At 55.8% G+C, this 23,070-nt stretch overlaps 2 protein-coding genes across 7 annotated transcripts in view; both read right to left on the reverse strand.

The window, feature by feature from the left end:
- The window catches only part of Col11a2 (collagen type XI alpha 2 chain), a 28,051-nt gene extending 12,681 nt beyond the window's left edge, over window positions 1–15,370 (reverse strand). The window contains exons 1-28 of the mRNA XM_028786417.1: window positions 15,289–15,370; window positions 12,849–12,998; window positions 12,526–12,736; window positions 11,487–11,649; window positions 9,818–10,039; window positions 8,908–8,985; window positions 8,219–8,281; window positions 7,436–7,615; window positions 5,070–5,129; window positions 4,925–4,966; window positions 4,652–4,714; window positions 4,267–4,341; window positions 3,725–3,811; window positions 3,254–3,310; window positions 3,031–3,084; window positions 2,897–2,950; window positions 2,765–2,818; window positions 2,553–2,606; window positions 2,353–2,406; window positions 2,225–2,269; window positions 2,076–2,129; window positions 1,608–1,652; window positions 1,298–1,351; window positions 1,108–1,152; window positions 938–991; window positions 652–696; window positions 370–423; window positions 228–272 (exon numbers count right to left, since the gene is read on the reverse strand). Coding sequence (XP_028642250.1) covers window positions 228–272; window positions 370–423; window positions 652–696; window positions 938–991; window positions 1,108–1,152; window positions 1,298–1,351; window positions 1,608–1,652; window positions 2,076–2,129; window positions 2,225–2,269; window positions 2,353–2,406; window positions 2,553–2,606; window positions 2,765–2,818; window positions 2,897–2,950; window positions 3,031–3,084; window positions 3,254–3,310; window positions 3,725–3,811; window positions 4,267–4,341; window positions 4,652–4,714; window positions 4,925–4,966; window positions 5,070–5,129; window positions 7,436–7,615; window positions 8,219–8,281; window positions 8,908–8,985; window positions 9,818–10,039; window positions 11,487–11,649; window positions 12,526–12,736; window positions 12,849–12,998; window positions 15,289–15,370 — 2,244 coding nt within the window. The remainder of the gene's footprint in view (window positions 1–227; window positions 273–369; window positions 424–651; window positions 697–937; window positions 992–1,107; window positions 1,153–1,297; window positions 1,352–1,607; window positions 1,653–2,075; window positions 2,130–2,224; window positions 2,270–2,352; window positions 2,407–2,552; window positions 2,607–2,764; window positions 2,819–2,896; window positions 2,951–3,030; window positions 3,085–3,253; window positions 3,311–3,724; window positions 3,812–4,266; window positions 4,342–4,651; window positions 4,715–4,924; window positions 4,967–5,069; window positions 5,130–7,435; window positions 7,616–8,218; window positions 8,282–8,907; window positions 8,986–9,817; window positions 10,040–11,486; window positions 11,650–12,525; window positions 12,737–12,848; window positions 12,999–15,288) is intronic.
- A 1,245-nt stretch (window positions 15,371–16,615) lies between these two features.
- Rxrb (retinoid X receptor beta) lies at window positions 16,616–23,008 on the reverse strand. 6 transcript variants are annotated; one of them, XM_028786382.1, is made up of 10 exons: window positions 22,602–23,008; window positions 21,783–22,000; window positions 21,093–21,249; window positions 20,591–20,770; window positions 19,440–19,612; window positions 18,555–18,684; window positions 18,256–18,388; window positions 18,049–18,152; window positions 17,740–17,845; window positions 16,616–17,639 (listed from the first exon to the last, which is right to left on the reverse strand). In XM_028786382.1, exons 1-10 carry the CDS (start codon window positions 22,822–22,824, stop codon window positions 17,492–17,494), a joined length of 1,572 nt encoding a protein of 523 aa, XP_028642215.1. In that variant the 5' UTR covers window positions 22,825–23,008; the 3' UTR covers window positions 16,616–17,491. The 6 variants fall into 6 exon arrangements, with proteins under 6 accessions (XP_028642215.1, XP_028642211.1, XP_028642216.1 ...); XM_028786378.1 differs by having other exon boundaries at window positions 18,049–18,140; window positions 22,602–23,007; XM_028786383.1 differs by lacking the exon at window positions 22,602–23,008 and adding an exon at window positions 22,427–22,485.
- Between the last annotated feature and the right edge of the window lie 62 nt (window positions 23,009–23,070).

The following is a 23,070-nucleotide window of genomic DNA, read 5'->3' on the forward strand; positions in this document are numbered from 1 at the left end:
GAGGGCAGGTGGAGCACTGATGGAGAGGATAGCAGGGGAGCACTAAGGAAGAGGAGGGCAGGGGAGCACTGAGGGAGAGGAGGGCAGGTGGAGCACTGATAGAGAGAAGGGCAAGGGGGAGCACTGAGAAGAGGTCAGGTGGAGCACTGATGGAGAGGACAGCATGGGAGCACCAAGAGAGAGGATGGCAGCAGGAGGTGCGTGGAAGCCAAGAGCACGTGTCTCACCTTTTCACCCTTGTGGCCCTTCAGGCCCCTAATTCCATCCACACCCTAGGATTAGAGGGAGAGGAGAGAGAGATCAGCTGGGTTAGAGTACTGAGCTCCCCCCCAACCCCTGCCCCGGCTTATTCCCTGGTAGACAAGTTACCTTGACACCTCGAGGGCCTGGATATCCTAAAGGACCCTGTGGTCCGGAGGGACCCTGCAAGAAGGAGGAGGGACTTAGGAGGGACCTCAGGATGTCACCATGAGGGCCTTAGGGGAGGGAGAAACGGAAACCCAGCAACCACACTGGGTGTTGGGGGTCACAGGACTCAGATAATGATCAGAGCCAAGTGAAGGATGAGACAGGAAATCCAAGGACTCTCAGCACCCCATCCCCAGTCTGAAGACACCCTCAGACGGTAAAAGGAAATGTAGAGGGTCTCACCTGGTTCCCTTTGGTCCCAGGGGGACCTTCCTTCCCTGGGTGACCCTGCAAGGAGGAGGCAGAGAATGTAATTGCTGGGCCTTGTCAACTTCCCAGGAGTCCCTACACTCTTCCAACCCCAACTGCCCTGTCATCCAACACAGCAAGAACCACAGTAGCCCCCGTGAGTGACCTTACGGCCACTCCGAGTGACCTTCCAGCCACCTTCCAGCAAAAGGTACGTGCTGGATAGGCGGCCACTGATGGAGCTTGCAGGCTGCATACTGGGGAAGTAAGGACCACTCACCGGGAGTCCATCTGATCCGGGCATGCCAGGGAGGCCTGGTTTCCCACGAGGACCCTGCGGGAGGAAATGCTCACTAGAGGGATTAGTTCTCCACAGCTAAAGTCCCAGGAGAGAGGGAGGTGCTCCTCACCCATCCCTAGAACTCGATGCCCTGAGAATCAGTCACCCACCTTCTCTCCATGAGGACCGATGGCACCTTGAGGTCCGGGGAGGCCCTGCATGTGGAGAAAGAAAGGTCACTTTCTCTAAATTCCCAGTAAGTGTTGGATCAGGAGGGCCCGATGCCCTGTCCCCACCCAGTGTGTGACCTGTGCAAGGCCTAGGTGACATCACTAAGCTTGAGAAGACAGGACCACTCACCTGGGTTCCAGGAGTACCCTGTTGTCCGGGAGGTCCTGGTTCTCCTTGAGGTCCCTAGAAACAACCAGCCAGAGAGGGCTAGACCCGGCCCAGGCAAGAGTCAGGCTGGGGTCAGGCTGGGGTCAGGCTGGGGTCAGGCTGGGGTCAGGCAAGGGTCAGAAGATGGTGACAAAACAGAGAAGACAGAAAGCTCCCAGGGTGGTCCAGAGAACAGGACAGGAAACAATGGGAAGGGGTTCAAAATGGCAGCCAACAAGACTGGGTAGGAACTTGTAGGGCAGGGGGCAGGTTCTCTATGGCAATCACTCACCAAGCTACCTTTGGGGCCATGGGGACCATCCATGCCTCGGACTCCCTGAAACACAAGACAGGGTAAGCGGGCTGGAAGCTGGGGCCAGGCCAGGAGCACTGTGGTTTCTGGGAAGCCTGGTCATCCCAGAGAGTGGACAGCAGATGCCCGATCAGACCTCACATTCATCTCAAACCCAGACTGGCAAGCCAGCGCGGATGTGCAGGGTGTGGGTCTGTGGGTTTGAGGACTTGTTTTGTTTTTCTTGAGGATTTTTGTTGTGTTTGGCTCCAGCCAGTGCTCTGGTGCACGGCACCATACGGTCCACCAAGTGCTTCTTGGGGTGGGTGGGGGGAGCTAGAGCAGAGATATGTGGGGTCCAGGAGTGGAAACGCTTATGGATGGGGGAGAGAAACAAAGGATCAGGAAGGATCCGGAGTTGGAGAGATCAGGGGTAAGATCCGGGCTGGAGGCTGGGGTGTCACTTACCGGGGGCCCAGGAATACCAGGTGGGCCTTTAGGGCCAAGGAGTCCTCTAGGTCCCTGCATTCAGAGTTGACAGGGACAGCATCAGCAGGTGACAGGGAAATCTCTTCCCTTCTGCGCCCATTGCTCCCTAGAGCATGCCAGACACTCACCGACTCTCCAGGCAGCCCCCGGGGCCCGATCTCTCCATCATCACCCTGGAGAAGGAAGGTGTACCGAATGAATCAACCTGGCCTTCTAGACTTCTGAGTCCGGCCCCTGCCCTGACCAGGGCACTTACCCTCTCTCCGTCCTCACCAGGAGGCCCAGGAAGGCCCTGAGCACCGGTATCACCCTGGAAACGGAGGGAACAGTGAAAGGGGACCACAGGTCCCTCATAGGAGCAGATACTGATCCCTTCCCTGAGCTCCCAGCCTCCATGACTTACTCTGAGGTCCCGCCTTCCCCTCTAGAGGTCTTTCCCCACCCCTTCACACTCACCCGTTGTCCCTTCTCGCCAGGCAGCCCTGGAAGTCCGTCGAAACCTCGGTCACCCTAGGAAGAAGAGGGAAAATCAAACCGAGGGTCCAGCCCTGTCTCATTCCTTCCTACTCTGTCCTGAATGAGGAGAGATTGTATTCCATGAGAAACTGGTGAGCCTTAGCCGGGTAGGCAAGGCAGATACAGGCATCACAGGAGGGTAAGCATGTTACCTTCACGCCAGGTTCTCCAGGCATCCCACGGGCTCCATCAGCACCTGCTCGGCCCTGGGGGTGCAAAGCATGTGTGAGAGCAAGAAGGGGCATGGTCCCCTCTCCTCCTCGCTCCATCCCTAGAGGACTCACCCTTCGCCCAGCCTTGCCAGGAGGGCCTGTAAGTCCCTGAGGTCCTCTGGGGCCCTAGTAAAGGGAGAGATAGGGATGGTTAATGGGCATAGAGGAGGAACACTGAGCTGAAAATCAAACATGGGGGTTGTCACCTGTGGGCCCAGGTCTCCAGATTCTCCCTTCAAGCCAGGGCTCCCAGGCTGACCCTGTGAGAGAGAAGATGACCTTGTGGAAAGACACAACCAACAATGGTCTCAGCCCCCACCCTGTCTCCCCACCAAAGAAGCAAGACAACTTCCAATCTGGTTCTTTTACAGGACTGTCTACAACTGTACACACAAATAGAGACACCCCTTTAGCATTCAACTCACTCACCAATGGTCCAGGGCGGCCCGTGTATCCCATGGGGCCAGGGGGCCCACGGAGGGCCAGCTAGAAGAGCAGGAGGGATGGAAGGGTGAGAGGGAGGCAACATGAGAGGACCCCAGCAACCCCAGGTTTGCCCATCTTCTTCCTAATCTTCACCCCGTGACCTTTACTTTTCTCTGTCTCCCCTCTTGTTTTGTTTTGTTTTGTTTTGTTTTGTTTTGTTTTTCAAGACAGGGTTTCTCTGTGTAGTTCTGGCTGTCCTGGAACTCACTCTGTAGACCAGGCTGGCCTCGAACTCAGAAATCCGCCTGCCTCTGCCTCCCAAGTGCTGGGATTAAAGGTGTGTGCCACCACTGCCCTGCCTCTGTCTCCCCTCTTTTCGCATCAGTCTTCCCAGAGCCCCTCCCAAGCATCTTCGCTTTCCACCACATACCTCCCCTCTACTGGGGCTGCATCCCTGACCCTGACCCTGCTCACCCGTGCCTGCTGCAAAATCGCCTGGGCCTGGGCCTCCTGGGCTGCCACCACGGGGCCCTTGTCACCCCCACTGCTGCCAAATCGGAACTGAGGGACAACAGAGGATTTAAGTTCCCCTCCAGAAAATCCAGGTGCCCTCCAAGCCAGAGACTCCATGCAGCGTCTCAGGTGTGCCCTGGCTCTGGATCGACACTCAGAGGCTTCTAGAATCTCACTTCCTCCCACCCTTCTTCCCACCGTAGCCTCTTTGAGATCTTCCTCTGGTTCTTCATTTCCTAAAACGTGAGATCCTTCTGCTCTGTTATAAACCACCCATGTTTGCTTTCAGGTCCAAAAAGACTGTACCCTTCCCACCCCCAGAAGATTGACTGCTTCAGCTGATGCTGTGAGCTCCGGGTCCTCCCGCTGTCATGGTCCATGCACTGAGATTTCAGGTGTGCACCATCGAGCCCAGCTTTCCCTCCACAGCCTTCTTGGTGAAACAACCCTTCACCCCCTATCCTGAACCTGGAACCTGTATCAAAGCCCAGAAAATAACTCACTGGGAGCATCAGGGATGTGCCAGGAGGACCAGGGGGTCCATCTGATCCAGGGAGCCCTGCTCGGCCAGGGGGGCCCTGAGGGGGAAAGAATAAGAAAAAGGGGGAATCAGGAACACGTTAGGGATATGACATCATTTTGAGATCCTTCCCTCTAGGACCAATATAGACATCTCTAGAGCTCTGTTGAATGCTCTACCCTATGAAGAAAAACGGAGGGAGATGCTGGATCATGTTCTCTCCAATCAGAGGGGGCTCCCACACTTTAGGTTATGGGAAGTTCAGTCAAGTCTTTAACTAGTCAATTGATAAGGGATTACTGAACACAGCAAGTACCCCAGGGGTATGAGTGGCTCCTCTGCAGCTACCCACCCCACAAAGCACTTACCCTCTCACCAGGGTCTCCAACTGGGCCTGGGTTCCCCTGGATGCCAGGGGGTCCAGCTAAACCCTGAGGGACAAAAAGAGGAAAGTCAGATGTGCACCTCAGACAGAAGGTGGGGCATGTGGCTGAGGTTTCTAGCGCAGAGGTGTGGGAATCTGGAGCTTGGGTTGGAAGTGCTCTTTAGAGTAGAGACCTGGATGTACCTGGGCAAGCCACAAAAGCGCCTACGGGGAATGTCTCTAACAAAAGAAAGGGCTGCTTATATAATATACTCACCGCTGGGCCTTCTGGGCCTGGGGGTCCCTCTACAAACATACCCTGTGGAGTCAGACATTCAAAGTTAGTGGCCCCAGGCCAGCACCCATCCCATTATTTCCTCCTTCTGTCTACCTCCCTCAGTTCTGTGACCAGTGTGACTTACAGGCTCCAATACCGCAGACTCTCCCTTCTCTCCCTTTAGCCCCCGGGGTCCATGGGCAACCTGAGGGAGACATACATGTAACCCCCAGTGGGGCCCGTGAACAGCCAGGACACCAGGATTGCTCCATCCCAACTCCACCCTTCACTCGTAGGACCTCCTGCACACGACCTCCAAATGCTAGGCCCTGGTCCCTGGTCCACCAAAGCAAGCACATGCTGCCACCCTGTGAGCCTTCCCCTTTTCTGAATTCCAAACCCCAGCATTCCTCTTATGGGGGACCCCACCCTGTCACCAAAGGCTCCTTATGACCCCAGGAATTCTCAGATACTTCTCCATCCTTACCCCACTTGTCAAGCTGTGGGTAGGTTTATTTCTGAGGTGTAAGGCAGGGAAACAGATGGGAATCTGATTTTAAGAGCCGTGGGTTTATCTCCAGAAAATAAAAAGCACGTGCCCTAATGTATAGATGGTTACCTAATGTAAGGGGTGTACAAGGCAAAAATGCCCAGAGGGGCTGGAAAGATTGCTCAGCAGTTAGGAGCACTTTGTTGTTCTTGCAAAGGACCCAGATTTGGTTCCCAGCACCTACATGGTGGCTTGCACGTCTGTAACTCCAGTTCTAGAGGATCCAACACACTGACCATCTGATTCCACAGGCATCAAGTCTGCATGTGGTGTGCATATACATATACGTGTGTGTGTGTTTGTGTGTGTATAGTCAAAACACATACATAAAGGAGATTTAGAAATCCATTGTCACCGATATCCCAGATTCTAGCCTCCCAACTGGATTTTGGAAAAATATAGCTCTTGGGGTCGGTTACCTAAACCTTAGAACTCCCATAATTCCCTAGCTCCCTTCCCAGCAAGAGTTCTGTGACTCCCTCCTCCTCCCTTATTATATTCCCCCACTTTAAGTCGACCAGTCCTTCCCTCCCACTTTTCCACCCCAATTCCCACTCTGAGCTCTAGGCCAGACCAAAGGTAGCGACAGAGAGGATGAAGGTCATTTGTTACCGCCCCAACTCTCAGCAACGAAGACCTTCAGAATCCTCCCTTCACTCCTGTCTTGGCCAGTTAGGCATGATCAGCTGTCAAACCCCAGCTCAACCCCACACACTCAGAAAGCAGCCCAAGGCGAAGGGAGCATGGGAAGGCTATAAGGGATGGTCAGGGCACAGCATCAGGCGGCGGCAGCAGCAGCAGCAGCAGCAGCAGCAGCAGCAAGGGGGAAGTGGTGACAGCAAGGCAGGCAAAGGACAGAGCAGAGCTAACGGAAGCAGTCCAGAAGCAGTCCAAAAGCCAGGGGTGTTTGAAGACCTGGGAAAATCACTGAGGAGACAAACAAAGGGACACCCACTTGGAAGCAAGACTTATGCCAGAGCCAAGAAAAATTAAACACGGCCAAGATGGCTAGAAAACACAGTAACAAACAGGAAATGCCTAGAGAGACAGGAAGAGGCCGAGAAGAAAGAATCCAGGAAGTGGACCTTCAAAAACAACATGGCTACCATGACCAAGAGAGAAAAGAAATTCAGAAAAACAAATAGAGAGCGACTCTTGCAAAGAGAATTAGGATGATGAAAGGCAAGGTCCAGAAAAAAACACCGACATCAAGGCAAGGATGCACAGGAAATGGCCATGATAAATATCTAGGTCCACAATGGATATCCTTCTAATTCTGATAATCTGAGGTACCCAGGAGTGGCTTATTGTCAAAGAAAACTGACACAAGACATCAAGAAGATCAGAACACAAACAATCCCTTTAGTTCAGCCTCATACAGCTACCGAGAGGGACATTAAGTGTACAGAAGGCAGAGAAACACAGATCAGAAGTGGCCAATAAGGTTGGAAAATGTCACACGGGAAGTTAGGGACTCTGGCATCAACACGGACACAAAGTTCTTTTGAGCAAGAAGAGATGAGTGAGACAGATGAGCTCTGGACACAAGGCAGTTGCTTACTGACAAACAGGTTTATAACATCCATCTTGATTTAGATAAAGAGTAGCCAAAAAAAGAAAGGAAGTGGCCTTGGGATTGAAAAAAAAAGTCCAGTTGCCACAGACAGAGGATCTACAGGGAGCCATAGGGTAAGACACTGGGCAAGAGAAAGCAGAAAGTGATCTTCTCAAGCAACACTGACATCTGTGAAGGGAATGTGACAAACCAACAGGAAGTAGCCCACAGCCAACAAGGACCAAATAGGAAGTAGCTCACAGCCAACAAGGATCAAACAGGAAGTAGCCCACAGTCAACAAGGATCAAACAGGAAGTAGCTCACAGCCAACAAGGATCAAACAGGAAGCAATCCACATAGCGCCCCCTGATGGCAAAGAATGGGCCAGGAGTTGCTTCCACTTACGGCTCCTGAGTGAGCTGTCTCCGCAGAGAGGGCAGGGCCAAGCTCGGTCTCCTCACGATAATCATCCCCATAGCCATAGGTGTAATCGTAGAACCCTGCTGGTGAGTCTGTGCCTCCCTCCCCATATTCCTCTGCCTGGAAACTGTCAGCTGTTGGGGGGACCTGGAGATCTGTCTGCTCCTTCCCAAGGGCCGGGAGGGAGGAAGGATAGATGGAGGCATTAGGCCTGAGAGCAGAGGTCCTCTGAGCTCTGGGGTTTGATAACTTCTAGCCCAAAGGATCCCGAGGGTCTCTAGAACTGGGGTGTTCTCCCCCAAAGGATCAAGGGGAGGGATTAAATAGAAATGGGATGACTACTGACCACAAAGTGGATGTGTGGAAATGGGCGTGGTTGGAGGAAACAGTGGAGAACAAGAAGGATGGCCGGAGGGCTGGACACAGGACAGTCCATAGACATAATGACAGATGAGGAGTTCAAGACCAAAGACAGAGAGAAGAAAGTGAGAGTGCCGGACAGAAACGGACCCGAGAATGTGGCCACGGCACAGGGAGGAGCTCACTTAACACCAACACTGAGAATCTACTTTAGAGTCAAAATACAATGAGGTGGCCATGACACCAGAACTGGCCACACTTAGACAAGCAGGTAGAGGTCTGGAGTGACCGGAAAAGTCTTAAGTAGGTATATAAAGAGCCCTCCGGCCAGGGAGGCGTGGCTTGCTCATCAAGATGATATAGGGTTGGGGAGGGCCTCGGCTGGGATGAGGCTGGGGATGAAGTTACCTCTTCAAGGAATGGCAAGGGGCTGGACTCCAGGACTCCTTCCTCTTCACCTGGGGTGGGGTACTAGCCCCGAGGGGAGGAGGAAAGGAGTGGGGGGAGGTGAGTGAGAGAGTAGCAGGGAAGAAAGCGAAGCTGCAATCTATCCTCACCACAGGCGGGATCTGGGATGGGGGTTGGGGGAGATCTCAGATCTTGCAGCCCCTTAGAGGAAGACAGTTTGAGGAGAATTCATCTCCGGTGTCTATAAGTTGGGGGCAAAGATCTGGATGCCCCGTTCTACCTGCCGATAACCGCTGCCTCTGGTCCTGGGGGGAGCCCTGGCAGTGGGGGAAGCTGCCCGTCGAGCTGGGTGTCGGGAGGGGGGAAGCTGGCCGAGGGCTTTGCCAGAGCCTCCAGCTGGAGAGGGCCTCCGGGCTGCTGAGGGGGGCGCCTGCCTGGCTGCTGACCTCTTGGCGGGAGGGTTAGACTTTCGGGGAGGGGTCCGACGCCCCTTAGGGGGAGGGGTAGCCCTGCGGTTGGAGCTCTGAGGACGCTGCAGTGGAGAGATAGGGGGGCAGGCAGTGAGCAAGTGACCCTCCACAATCTAGTGTCTGTCCCAGAAGCTGGGGTACTATGGGGGCTTAACTCAGAGGACCCTGATTGGACGCGCTGGGAGAAAGGGGAGAGGTGAAGGGGACCCTCGAGGTTACCTGATAATCAGGGGCTGTCCCTGTAGTCATCACATCGTAATAGGGGGGTTCGTAGTCATAGTAGAGAGACTCAGTGGGCTGGGAGCAGGGAGGGGGACAGACAGATGGACGGTGGGGGGGGATAAGGCGATGGCGAGGTCGGGAAAGAGGGTGCAGGGTTGGAGAATGACGGTTGTGAACAGAGGAGAGGTGACAGCAAGGGAGAGGGGGCAGGGGAGGGAAGAAGTGACAGCCAGGGAGAGAGAGGGAGTGGGGGGGGGAGAGGTGACAACAAGGGAGAGGGAGGGGGTGGGGGAGGGAAGAAAAGAGGAATGGGTTCCCCATGTGGATGGAAGCAGACATGATTAAGAGATTGACCCTTCAGCCTTCAGACTGCCCCCAGAACACATCTGTCACCCCGGACTCCCAGGCCCCCCAACCCAGACTTCCATCCCTCTTCCCACTGTACTCCTAAGGCACTTGGTGAGCCATGGACATTATGTTCCCTGAGAGTCCCTCTACCTCAGTCCCTCCCTGTGCCCCCTCAGCCCCTTGGTACCACATCTCAGCTCTAGTCACCCGTCCCCTCCTCCTCCTCGGGGCTCATTTGTCCCCTGTTGTCTCCCAATCTCTTAATTCAAGAAAGAGATGGGAAACCCAAGGTACACAGGAAGAAGACACCACGCAGGCAGGGGCATACAGCTCCCCGCCAGGGATTCTTCTTATTATTATCCTTTTTATTTTTAAATGAAAATAAAAAGGCTGATGACTGAGGACTGGCAGGGGGGGCATATGGGAACGAGGAAGTACAGCTGCAGACTAACAAGAGGACGGGAAGGGCAGCGAGGACAGACTGCTATGGGGGACTGCCCTGGAGAAGCCCAGTGTCTTCCCCACGGGGCTGCAGTTCCTGTTTGCCTGACTGCCTCACCTGCTGCTGGGGCTCCTGGTTCTGTGGCTTATGAAGTCTTGCTGGCTCCTTCTTTGGGGATCTCTGGGCTCTGTGAGGCTTCTGAGTCTGAGGTCCGTCCTTCTGAGGCTTCTGAGTCTGAGGTCCATCCCTCTGTTCTCTCTCGCATTCCAGATCCTTCTGTCCACAAGACTGATAGGCAGCTTGGACGCCTGGGACAACGAGGAGCTCCTGAACATCCCCCTGCAAAGACGAGGAGGGAAAAATGATGGAGAGATAAATGGGGGAGCTCGGAGAGGTGGAGGGAACGGTCTGGGATGAGGTGACTGGGTAGATGGTCAGGTAAGCAAACGGAGAAACAGGCATGGCAGTGTGTGCATCCACAGGTCGGTCAGCGGGTGTCTGTGAACAGGCGGCTGGGTAGGTGGATGAACAGAGAAATCAGTTGAAGGAATAGATTGAGTGGTGAACAGGTGACATATGGATAGCATAATAGCTGTATAATGGTCTGGGACTCAGCTGTGTCACGGGAGAAGGTCACCATCAGCTTCCTACAGGGATCTCCGTAACAGTGGGGACAGTCAGGAGGACAAGGACCTTCATTCATCACTTTCCATCCCATCCATAAGGGATGCCTTGGGTTTCATATCTCAGACAGTCAATGATGAGCCCAGGGCCTGTCTCTCAGAGTGACAGGCCAGATCTAGAACTCAGGCCTTCCAACTTCACACAAGTCATCCACTCCCTGCCCATGGTCACGCATGAGCCACTCCACAGTGACTTCTAGAGACAGGTACGGCCTTGGGTGCGTGGCCTTAAAGCATTAGCGATGGTGGGGGTTCCGTGGATGAACCTTTAGGAATGAGGAATCTGTTTCCATCTGAAGCTGGGTGGCACATATTGTGTCTACACACGGTGCTTACACACTGGGTCATCTCAAAGCAAAACCAAGAACTCTCTGGGATAAGGGAGACCTTATAAGACTGTGCTATGCTTTCCTTCACCAATGAGGTATGGTATTCAGAAAATGGTAGCTGGCCATGTGGGTGGATGGGAGAATGGATGGATGGATGGGGTGAGAGAGTAGATGGGTCAATAGGTGTTCAAGTTCAAGAAAATGGTGGATGGATGGATGGATGGATGGATGGATGGATGGATGGTGGACTGGTGGCTTGAAGGAAGCATGAGTCTGCAGGCAGATGACAGGTGAGTGTATCAATATAAGCCTACATGTACGAGGGGAGAGCTGCCTGGGTAGATGGTCAGACAAGCAAATGGATGAACAGGCAAAGTGGGGTGTGCACCCTCAGGTCAGTCAGCGGGTGTCTGGTGAATAGGCGGCTGGCTGGGTGGATGCACAGGGGTTGTAGGGGTGGATGGACGCATGAGGGGTCGTCTGTGGGTGACTGGATAGCAGAGCATGTGGATGACAAGTAAATTGGTTGAAGGAGTAGATCAGTTGGTGACAAGGTAACATATAGATGACTGAACAACTAGCTATAAAAGCTATTTCTATATAAGGGAGCCTCTTGCTGGCCACTGAGAAAATCCACTCTGAAGACAAATGGGAATAAAAAACCACGGGGAGGGAAATGAAGGCTTAAGCCAAGGGAGGCAGAGGGGTGGAGCCAGAAGTATGGCCACGAGATATGGGGACGGAATCTCCCTCCTCGGACCCCACTGCACTTACTTCAAAGACTTCGTCATCGAGGATGTGGGCACCAAAGATCACCACCCCCTGGGTGTCCAACACTGGATGCACACTTCGGGGAAGGGGCCGGGTGACTCGCTTCTTACAGTCCACAATGAGAGTGACAGACTGACCCTTGACAGCCACAGCCACACGGTGCCACCTAATCGTGGGGTAAGACGTTCACGTGACTGACTTGTGAAAGCAGGGAGTCAGCAGAGCTGGGCCCCAGCAAGTAAAGAGATAATGGGATTAGGATTCACAGTGGTGGGGCTGGAGAGATGGCTCAGTGGTTAAGAGCACTGGCAGCTCTTCCAGAGGTCCTGAGTTCAAATCCCGGCACCCATATGGTTGTTCGAAACCACCTGTAACTCTAGTCCCTGGGAATCTGATGCCTTTCTCTGGTATATGTACTGGTACCAGGTACACACATGGTGCATGGACATACATGCAGACACTAATCAAGCAATATATGGTGGGCACCAGCAAGCATTTTCTAGTTGTGATGTCATATGTGATGATTTCTGTCTTACAGACATAGAAACTGAAGGTCAAAAAAGTTTAGTAATTTTCCCAGTGTACCAGTGAGCATCTTTTTATCCCAATTCCCAGACACTGTCTCTGAGACCCAAGCACTGATCAAGAAGTGACAAGTTCAGGCAGTGGCCAAGTTTGCACAAAGGTCCAGTAGAGGTCCTTAGTCTAGAAAATGGGGTCTGGGGCTGGAGAGATGGCTCAGCGGTTAAGAGCATCGACTGCTCTTCCAGAGGTCCTGAGTTCAACTCCCAGCAACCACATGGTGGCTCACAACCGTCTGTAATGGGAGCTGATGCCCTCTTCTGGTGTGTCTGAAGACAGCGACAGTGTACTCATGTACACACCATATAATAGTAAATAATTCTTTAAAAAGAAAGAAAGAGAGAGAGAGAGAGAGAGAGAGAGAGAGAGAGAGAGAGAAGGAAACAAACTAACTGGGGTCTGTATGTCACTTTCTATCCAAGGTGTGGGTCAGGCCGGCCAAAGGGACAAGGTGACTTACTTGCCGTCTGCTAGGCTGAGGCTTTGGAAGATGGGCTGAGCGGAGGCTTGTGGCCGTCCCCTCTGGTCCTCATAGAGAAAGCGGACGGGGCGGCCAAGCTCCAGGCCCAGTTGCTGGACTCCCTGGGCACTGTATAGGGTCAGGAGGGGAGCCTGGAGGCCCGGGCGGGTCCGGACAACAGTCAGCAGAGAGAAATCTTTGGGAAAGCCTCCTGGTACCCCAGAGAGAGAGAGAGAGAGAAAGAGAGAGATACAGAGGGACAGGGTGAGAGGCGGAGAGATGCCAAAACCCATCTCACCACCTCCCCATCTCACTGAGCAAACCTGGGAAGAGCTGGCGGGTGGGCGCGCTGAGCTGGGCAGGCCGTGCCACGCGGTAAGCCACATCACCTGGACAGACCCCTTTTGATTTCCGAACGCCATCAGGAAGGGAGGGGAACCTCAGGGCACGTAGCACGTCCACAGAGGGTGCACCTGGGAGAGTCAGGGTTAGAGTTATAACTCGACCTGAGGAGGAAATGGGAAACACCCAGATCTCTTGGTCTCCCTTACATTCTCCTAAAGGGACCTATATGGATGAGAAGTGAAGTGACCCAGAGGGAGGCACTTCTAGCCGGCTGGCATGCAACTCTGTGCTCTCCCCTCTCTCCCCCAGCCTCTGTGTCTGTGTCTTTCAGCTGTGAATCTCCACTAAGCTCTCACTCTGTCTCCCCTGCCCACTCTGCCCCTGCTCCCGCCTGTGCACCTGCTGGACCCTCCCACCCCCCTCTCTTCAGTTTTCCCATCTCCCCGACTCACTGTTCACCCTTTTCTTTCCCTCTTTCTCCCTCTCCCTCCCTTTCCGTATCTCCCAGTCTTTGGCTTCCTGGCATCTGCTTGGTCTCTAGCACAAACAACATCTGGGCAATCGATCATCCTGGGTACAGGGGAGGCAGAGAGGGGGCAGTAGAGGAGAGGTCTTCCAGTTGCCACAGGGACTGGGTTGAGGTGGGGGCAGGGGCAACTCTACCTGTGCTAAGGAAGGACATATAAGAATAAGGGGGCCCAGAAGCATGTCCCCCCCAGACTTGGCCAATGGGTTTGAAGTGGGGGAAGGAAAACGTCAGCTGCCTCACAGACCAGGAGCAGGTCCAGGGCCCCAAGCCACACATCTGTAGATGCTATCAGAGTTCTTGCCCAAAGCCCAGGCAAGCTCCCGACACCTGGAACCTCAGTACTGCCCTGCCATCCCCCACCACCTGAATCCAAAGATTCAAGTTGCGGGCCATCAGCCAGGTCTCCTTAGATTTCAGCTTCCTGGGCCCAAATTCGACGGAAAGCGAGAGCTCGCTCCCACACTTCCCACATGGTCTCCACAGCGGAGGACTCCCACAGAGAGTGCTTGCAAAAGTGTTGGTAGAAGTGTGGGGCGGGACAGAGGCCAGGGCAGTCAGGAGAGCAGAGCCGGGTGGGGTGGGTGAGGTGGGGCAGGCAGGAGAGAAAAGGCCCTTTGAGTTCAGGAGCCGAGGAAACCGCGACCTTCCCCCCGCCCCTGAGGAGCCTGGCCCCAAAGTGTGGCAGCTTCGCAAACACTGACACACAAGGGCAGCTTTGAGAGAGTACGGTGAGGGAGACAGAGACACAGAGACTCACAGAGACCCCAGGCAAAGGAGACCTCGGAGGTCCCCACCCTCCGCCAAAGCCCGACGGAGGACAGTTCCACACCATGCTCACAGGCCCACCCACCTCAAGCCACATACTAACCCCACTGTCTTAGACCCACTGCCGCTCCATCTATCCCCTTGAGTCCCCAAATGCCCTGTCCGACACTCTCAGGAATTCTTAGTTACCTATCTCCCTGGAGTCCCTCCTCCACCCACTCAGTTCCCAAATAGGAGACAGTTATCTTGGTCAGTCCCCTGCCTAGACTCTGTAAACACCACGGACTTCGTCTTTCTGTACTTTCTTTGGTCTAATCTAGATCCTGTACACAGTCATTCTGCCTATTTTCTCTCTTGAGCAGGGAAAAACATGAATAATGGAGATCTATACAAAATCAGGCACCCCCCCCCCCCACACACACACACTATTCCTGCTTAGACACGGTTATCAGCTCCTCTTTTCTAGGGGCCTTTCCCTTCTGGAGGTAAAAAAGGGAAAGATGGGGCCAGTGGACACCAGGGTCCCATGGGAGTCCCACTGGCCAGAGGGGGAGGGGCAGGAATGCAAAGAGTTGGCTCTGGCCTCAGACACCTGATCCTGGCCTGTCCAGAGGCCGTCCTGTTGGCAGCCAGCCCCTGTGCTCCCTAGAGCCAGCCGCGTGGCAGCATCCAGGGCACAGGGAGGGGTTGGGGGACCCAAAGAGGATGGGACAGTGGAAGTAGCTTTCTTCCCTAGCCTTCTAGGCTTCAACCTACAGATGTTCACCTTATTTCCTTCACCCACCAGCCCTGGTATTCACTACCCTGACATCAACAAAGCCTGGAAAAGACTGGCTTTGGCCATCTCAGGTCCTTCTAAGGACCAAAACCAAGAATCCAGCCTACTCAGGGTCTGGGCTGTGGTCTCAGTTGGCTGGCGACACCTGCCCTCCGCCAGTCATTTCGAGGAGGGAGACAGCTCTATACTGGCTCCAGGGAACCAAAATGTCATGCCCTTCATCTAAACCCTGGTACCCAAAATCCCTTTCTTAGGCTCAGACACTCCTACTCCAGGCAGCGGAGGTCCCTTCCAGGCAGCTGCTACAACTTCCAGCTGACTGACACCCAGGCAGGACTCTTCTTACCTGCCCATCCCGGGGCAGCGCTCAGACCCAGCACCAGAGGTAGGAGCAGAAGGAGGCGGTGGCAGCGGCTGCACCGCTCCATGGCTCAGAATGCCAGATCCCAGGACCAGCAGTCCTGGTGCTGACAGTAGACAGAAGCCAGCTGAGTCTCGGAACCAGGACCCTGGGATGTCAGCAGCTTTCAGCGTCCCAGCTCCATGCAGCAAGGTGCTGTTGCGGGGCACCTCTGCTTGTCAGTGCTGCTTGCTCTTCGGTGGCCGCTACTGTGTGCCCCTGGCCACCTTGGCAGCTCAGAGACCCCAGCTCGCCCCCGCCCCCAGGTCCAGCTCCCGCCTCTAGCTGCCCGCCCACAGCCACCAAGGGGAAACCCCACCCCGATCTCCACCTGGGCAGGGGAGTGTGAGGGCTGGAAACCTTCCTCACTCGCTAGCCCTGGAACGGTACACCCCTTACTCCTGGAGAGGTTAGGTGGTCTGGCGCACCCTCAGATGACATTTGTGGGAACAGAATGTATCTTCCCCAGGCCCACCCCTTTTATGATCCTCACACCACGGCCGCCGCCCTTGGGGGCCCAGAGCCCCTCTGCAGAGTCCGGGGAGGGACTCGGGGCACAGTGGGGCAGAAGGGGCGGGGCTACAGGCGACCGTCCCACGCCACTCGTAATCAGGCCTCCATAATTACCTCCCTCGTCCTGCCACATGTAATTACAGAGCAGTCCTGGGTGGGGTGTTTATAGACCTAGCTATAGATAGCAACTCAAAGGTGGGGGACGTAGGATCGCCCTTCGGAACGGAGAGAGCCCAGAGATGTGTGAATTGCTAACCCCCCAAAAGATAAAATATTGGACTAGGTAAAGCAGAATGAAACGGGGCACAGGGACAGGCGATGCTGCTGGAAAGGTCCGGCAAAAGGGGGTCACTCAGGGACGTGGCCGTTATAGGAGGGTAACGCTGAGAACAGCGCGCCCCTAAAAGTGGGCACTGTGCCGGGTCTGCTGGGAGCCTGTGGCGAGGCCGGGTGAAAGCTGGAGTGAGCAAGACGCCGCCGCCCGCTGGCGCTGGGAGGGCACCGGCAAACAAGGCGCCTTTGAAAAGCAGCCGGTCTCCCTCCTCCCTGGGCAGCCCCGCCCCCAACCTGGCACACCCTCTCCCCCTCCCGACAAAGCGCGCCTTGTGTCCCCCACCCTGCACTGCCTCTGCAGCCCCAGGGAACCTCGGGCTGTGGCAGCATCCAGGGAGCACGTCAGGGTTTCTCACCGGATATCCCCACACCTACATGCCATGGTGCCCACCACTCATACAGTTATCTCAACCAGAAAGACGGCCACTTTAACTGGAAAGCGACTTTATGTGCAAGTGAAAGATGGGAGGGAACCCCCCCAAAAGAGATCCAGGGCAAAAACCATGCAGCCCAGCACCCATCTCTGCAGGCTGGCCACCCCCATCAATTCTCCGTTCCCAGCCTAGCTGTGCTGAGAACTAGGGAAGAGCTGTAAAAGGCAGGCCCACCCGCCTCACAGCCCAGAGCTGTGAGGAAGACGAAGGTGAGCCCAGAGAGCTCCAGGACAGGCCACCTGAGGGGCCTCCTTGCCCTGACATTTAAGTCAACCTGGGGATGTACAGTACTTCTTTGAGTCTAACTCCCAGTCTCTCCTCACAGGAAGTTAAAAATAGCACTGGGTTCCTCCACCTCCAGCAGCCCCTTCACTGCCTCTTTATTCTCAGTCTGACTGCAAGAGGTACTGAGGAAAGGGGGCTGGCAGGAGACAGGCAGGCCCCTCCTCTGCCCCATCGGCCAAGTTTGGGAGGATGAGGGGCTGTCAGAGCCCTGCTCCCACGACCATCAGCTTGGGGGGCCTGCCCCTCAACACCCCTTTCTGGGGCAGCTCTGTTCCACTCTTCAGAAGGGAGTGAGGCCAAATGAGAAGGGGGCAGGGCAGTGTTTTGTGCTGGGGAGCCAAGATGACAAATCACCTGCACCATGGGAGACCTCAACAAATTCAGAGACTCAAGGCCACTGAAGGTAGACACTTAGTCGTCACAGGGATCTGGGGTCCCCTGACTTGGAGACCAAGCAAACTCTGCCAAGTGTTGCCAGATCCTGGCAGGCTGGGCCCGTCCCCTCCTGCTCTGCACCTGTCCCACGGCTTCACCCCCTGCCCAGGCTCCAGTCCTCCTCAGTGACACCCCGTGTGCATCTGGGCTCAGGCTAGCTGGTGGGGAGCCTCAAGCATCTCCATGAGGAAGGTGTCAATGGGGGTGTCGCCAATGAGCTTGAAGAAGAACAGGTGCTCCAGACACTTGAGGCCGATGGAGCGGAGGGCAGGAAGACGTAGCAGCAGCTTGGCAAACCTGTGGTGGGGGCGGCAGGTAGTGAGAGCCAGCACCACCCACGCCCTGGACAGACCCCTGCTTCACCCCCTGAGGTGGCCACAGCCCCGAGGGCCCTCACCGTCCCTGTTGCTCGGGGTACTTCTGCTTGCAGTAGGTCTCCAGTGAGGCGTACACCTTCTCCCGCAGGATCTCCACCTCTCCAGGGTTGGAGAGGCCCTTGGCATCTGGGATGGCAAAGGAGGAAGAGCAAGAGGAAGACGGCAGGTGAATCAAGTCAGGACAGATGGACATGCAGTCTGGCCCTCAGGATGAGGGAAATGAGGCCCACTGGGTTTGTGGGACGGGGTCAGAAGGGAAGGCACCAGTGAAGCGGCCTTTTCAGGGTCGGCTGAGGATTCTGGGCTGAGGCTGGGCGGCCCCCTCTCACCTGGATTAAACAGTATGATTGCCCGCAGGCAGCCAAGCTCAGTCTTGTCCATCCTCATGTCACGCATTTTGGACACTAGCTCTGTCAGCACCCTGGAGAGGGACCTGCAGGTCACTCAAAGGTCACAGCTCAGCCAGCCTTGGACACGGACCAGCCTATAGCTCCACCCCTTCTAGCCATAGGCCAGCCTGGCCAAGGGCCACTGACCGATCAAAGATGGCTCCCACGCCTGCGGAATGGGCTGAGTTCCTGTGCACGTGAAGACCCGTGGCCAGGAGGATGCCGTCTCGGACATCAATGGACCGGTGGGAGAAGGATGCAATGAGGAGCTCATTCCAGCCTAGGGCCAGAAGGCACCGAGGGTCAGCGGCCGGACACCAGGCCACGGCAACCCAGGTACAAAGAAAACAGGGGGCAGGGTAGCCAGCTGGGCTCCCTGAATATGCACGAGAATGCTACTGGGGTCACTGAAGGTCAAGAGGTCAAAGAGACTCACGGTCACTGACCTGCCCGCAGCAATATGACCTGGTCATCCAGAGGTAGGGAGGAGAAGTGCGGGATCCTCTTCGCCCACTCCACAAGCGTGAACAGCTGCTTGTCAGCTGCCTGGCAGATGTTAGTCACGGGGTCATTTGGCTGCAGAGACAGGGAGAAGCATGGGAGCGTGGAGACGCCTTCCTTGTGAGAGGCTCTTCATGCTCCTCTAGACTGTCCCCTGTCGGAACCCACCCCTGCCCTCTCCACACCGTCCTCCCTGTCGGAACCCTCCCCTGCCCTCTCCACACCGTCCTCCCTGTCGGAACCCTCCCCTGCCCTCTCCACACCGTCCTCCCTGTCGGAACCCTCCCCTCCCCTCTCAACACCGTCCTCCCTGTCGGAACCCTCCCCTGCCCTCTCAACACCGTCCTCCCCGTCGGAACCCTCCCCTGCCCTCTCCACACCGTCCCTCCCTGTCGGAACCCTCCCCTGCCCTCTCCACACCGTCCCTCCCTGTCAGAATCCACCTGAAGTCCAGGCTCTCTCATGGCAGTCACAGAAACTACCACTAATCTTGGACTGTCCAGTGGGAGCAGAGAAGAGGGGCTTTTCCCCACATCAGAGACAAGACTTTCTGAGACAGTCTCACTATGTAGTCATGACTGGCCTGGAACCTGCTATGTCTACCAGGCTGGCCTTGAACTCATGGAGATCCACGTGTCTCTCCCTACCCAAGTGCTGAGATTATAGGCCTGTGCCGCTACACCTGGCTCACCTCGGATTATTGAAAGGCCTTTCAGTTCAGGGTGAGGTAAGGAGGGACTGAAGGAAGGGAATTGGGGGATGGAACACACCCAGGTTCCTCCCCCACCCCAACCTCGAGGGAGGGAGAAAGAATCAATCCGACCACTCACGCTGCTGCCACCGCCCCCGGTTCCCCCAGGACCCTCAACGCCTTGGTCACTCTTCTGCTCCACAGCGAGTTCGGCCTCCAGGATCCTGTCCACAGGCATCTCCTCAGGGGCTCCCCCGGCCCCATCTGCATCGCCATCTTTGTCCTTCCCCCGTTGACGCTCCTCCTGTACCGCTGTGGGGGGAGGAGAGAGAAATGCAAAATTAGAAGCCAGCTATGGGTGGGGGGAGGGGGGTCCTGAAACTCAATTGGGGCCAATGTCCCTTGAGATAAAGCAACCAGGGAGGTAATTAGGAACGGAAAGCTAGGATGGTCCCCACCACCACAAATAAATACACACGAAGTGAACGAACAGGCAGATAAAAACCAGAAGGGTACAAGAATCAAGGATGAATCTACATTTAAATAGAACAATGATGTGCTAAAATATATGCCCAAAGAGCCTTGTGGGTCCCTGCTCCCAGGAAGCTCAAGACATTAGTCTCCTAAGTTCACACAATACGGCCGGTTACGCATTTGATTGCAGACACTCCTGATGGCAAACCCTAAGTCTGCTGACTAAAGAGCAGCAGGAGAACGGGCCTGGTCTGAGTCTGGAAGGTGTGTGTTCTGATCCCGGTTCTACCACTCTGTTGGTGTGACCCTGGGAGAGCTAAGTATCATCTTCTTTAAAGCAGGAATTGGACCAAAATAAGCCCTAAAAGATCTCAGGAGTCAGTTTTAGTTAGATAGAGACAGAAAGAGAGACACCAAGTTCTATCTCTTCAGTGACTCTGTAGCTTAACCAGGTCCAAGGAAAGACCGGGAGACCAGAGAAAGAACACAGCGTCAAAGGGAGGAAGGGGCTGTGTGAAGTGAAGAGAAAACTGAGACCCATCCTGGGGAAGAGGCCACCTCACCCTAGGACCAGACTTTGCTGGGAGGTGGGATTAACCCTGAGAAGCAACCATGAAGACAGAGACAGACAGAGTGAGATACCGAGGACCAAGCTAAGGAGGACAGGAAAGAGAAGTCAAACTTCGCCCCCTGGAGGAGAAAGTGAGCACAGTCCCAGAGATATGGAGGCCATGGGGCCTTTCAGCAGTCTCCTGTCCCTCCTCAGGGCTCTCCCACAGGGCCTGGGACGGAGGCCTAGCCGGGGCAGGCCCTTACCCTCCCTTTTCATGCCAGTGGCCAGGCACTTCTGATAGCGACAGTACTGACAGCGATTCCGCTGGCGTTTGTCCACTGTACAGTCTTTGTTATCACGACATGAGTAGGTCAGGTCCTTCCGAATGGTGCGCTTGAAGAAACCCTTGCAGCCCTCGCAGCTGTAAACCCCATAGTGCTTGCCTACGAGAGAGAAGTTTGGCAGTGAAGAACGTTTTATTGAGACAGACCTCCGTGTTATCGACTCTCTGGCCAATCTGCCCAGAGAGGGAACAAAGTCTAAATCCTTCCTGTGTTTCACCCAAAAAAGGTGAGATAACTCAGTCCTCAGTGACCAAAAACCCCGTACCAACCCCTTTCCTGCCCCTCTCTGCATCTGATATGAATCTAAAGGTCCCATAGGGCTCCTTGCTCTGACCAGCCTCAAGAACCCTCGGGAACCCCGTAGGTAGTGGTAAACAGCCCATACGCCCTTTCTTTTCTGCAGCTGTGCTGAGCCCCATACCTGAGCTTCGGTCGCCACAGATTGCACAAAGCCGTTTGCCAGCACCAGGGCCACCTGGAGGGGGTGGACAGTGCAGGCCCCGGACCCCTAAGACTGGTGGCTTCACATCTTCAGGGGGGCCAGACCCACCCCCAGGGAGCGACACTGTGGAGTTGATCTGGGATGGGGGAGACAGGGAAGTCACAGGAGACTCATTTGGAAAGAGGACTCTCTCAGATGTAAGGGAAACCATTTCCTATCTGTGAGAAAGCCCTGTACTACCCATTCCAGAAGGTACTGGAGACACTGTGGTTTAATTTAAAAGCGCCTTCCCCGCCGCATAACACCAAGAGAGATGTCCACCCTTCCGCAATTGCTCTACACAGTGGCCCTGAAAGGCACATGTCTTAGAAGGGCATATTGAAGCAAAAAGAACAGCAAGCCACTGTGAGCTGAACAGGGCATCAAAAATATTCCCTTTGGGCTTAGTGTTTTTGTTTGTTTTCAAAACAGAGCTGAGAAGCATGCACCAAAAGACCATTCCCTTCAGGAAGAGCAAGGGGTCTGAGACCACAGGCCCGCTAGGATTAGAGAACTAGAAAGGTCGACGGGTTATGGGGAAGTTCACCCAAAGATGGGGGGGGGGGGGTAAAGAAGTTGAGAACAAGGAACTGAAAGCAGAGTGGCCATAAGCAGGTCACAACCTCTCACCTGAGGACTGCTGACAGGCCCGGAGAATCCTGGGGGAGCCGGAGGGGGCAGACCAGGGGACCCCATGGAAGAACTGATGACTGGGAAGGGGGAGCCCAGTGGAGGGGGTGGCATTGGAGGTGGAGGTGCTGAAGGGGTAAGAGGTGGGCCAGGAGGAGAAGAGGGAGGGATCCCCTGGGAAAGGGGATTTGGGGAGGAGCTGTCTGGGCTTCGGGAATCTGAGAAGTGGGTACATACAAGGCAGACACACGGACAGGAGAGACGAGAAGAGAGAGTGAGTCTTCTGATCATCCAAATGGACACTTTAATTCTCCCTGACCCACCACAGCCCACAGCCCCAGAGTCTGGAAATAGCAAGTCGTCAAACAACAATTTCACTCCTAATAGTCGTGAGAGGAGGGGGCGGTTGACCAAAAAGGAAGGCAGTTCAGGCGGAGCCTATCGGGTCATGCCAAGCTGACCTCGGGAGGTGGGGGGATGCGAAGAAGCACGTGGAGGTGTACCAGCGAACCCCTGGTTCCCAACTTAGAACATTCGGGGCGAAGAGTATGGAAGAAATACCCGGTCCCAGAGCGCAAGCTCAGCCTTCGAACGCCCAGAGTCCTCCAGCCCAAGGGGAATGGTGTCCTTCCCACGCCCGGTACCTCGCACGCAGGCCCCGCGGCGCCGCACCTGGAGGGCGGAAGCTCCCCCGCCGCGCCCCGCCCCGGGGGAGGGCGCTGGGCCTCGGGATGGAGAGGGCGCGTGTTTACAAACAAGGGGGCGGGCGCGCGGGGAGGGGGCGCGAGGGCCGCCGGCCCGGGCCCACGGGACACTCACCCCGCCCGCTGTCGCCCATCCCGTCCCGGCCAGCCTCCCCCGGCTCCGGCTCCAGGGTTTGCTGCTCTCCGGCCGCCGCCGCCGCCGCGGGATCCAGCCAGGGCCGCCGCCGCCGCCACCGGGACGCGACCCCACAATGCATCTCTTTTCTCACCCCCACCGGCCCACACTGCCCCGCGGCATGCCGCGGCGGGAGGAAGGGCGGACGAGTGGCCCAAGACATGACGCCCGGGCCGAGGGCGGGGGAGCCGGAGAGGCGCCAGGGACGCGCAGGGGGGCAGAGCGGGGGGACTCGGGGGGCCGCGAGGAAGCCGCCGAGGACAGCGGGCTCCGGCCGGGGACGGCGCGACTCAAGGGCCGCGCTCGGCTCGGCACCGAGGTGACAGCACGGGCGCGGCCGCCATCTTTGTACAGACGGGAAGTCTCGCCTCGAGCTCCCGCCCCCTCGCCGAGATGGAAACGGAGGAGG

This window comes from Grammomys surdaster, unplaced genomic scaffold (genome assembly GCF_004785775.1).
Source record: "Grammomys surdaster isolate TR1022 unplaced genomic scaffold, NIH_TR_1.0 125504, whole genome shotgun sequence".
Lineage (NCBI taxonomy): Eukaryota > Metazoa > Chordata > Mammalia > Rodentia > Muridae > Grammomys > Grammomys surdaster.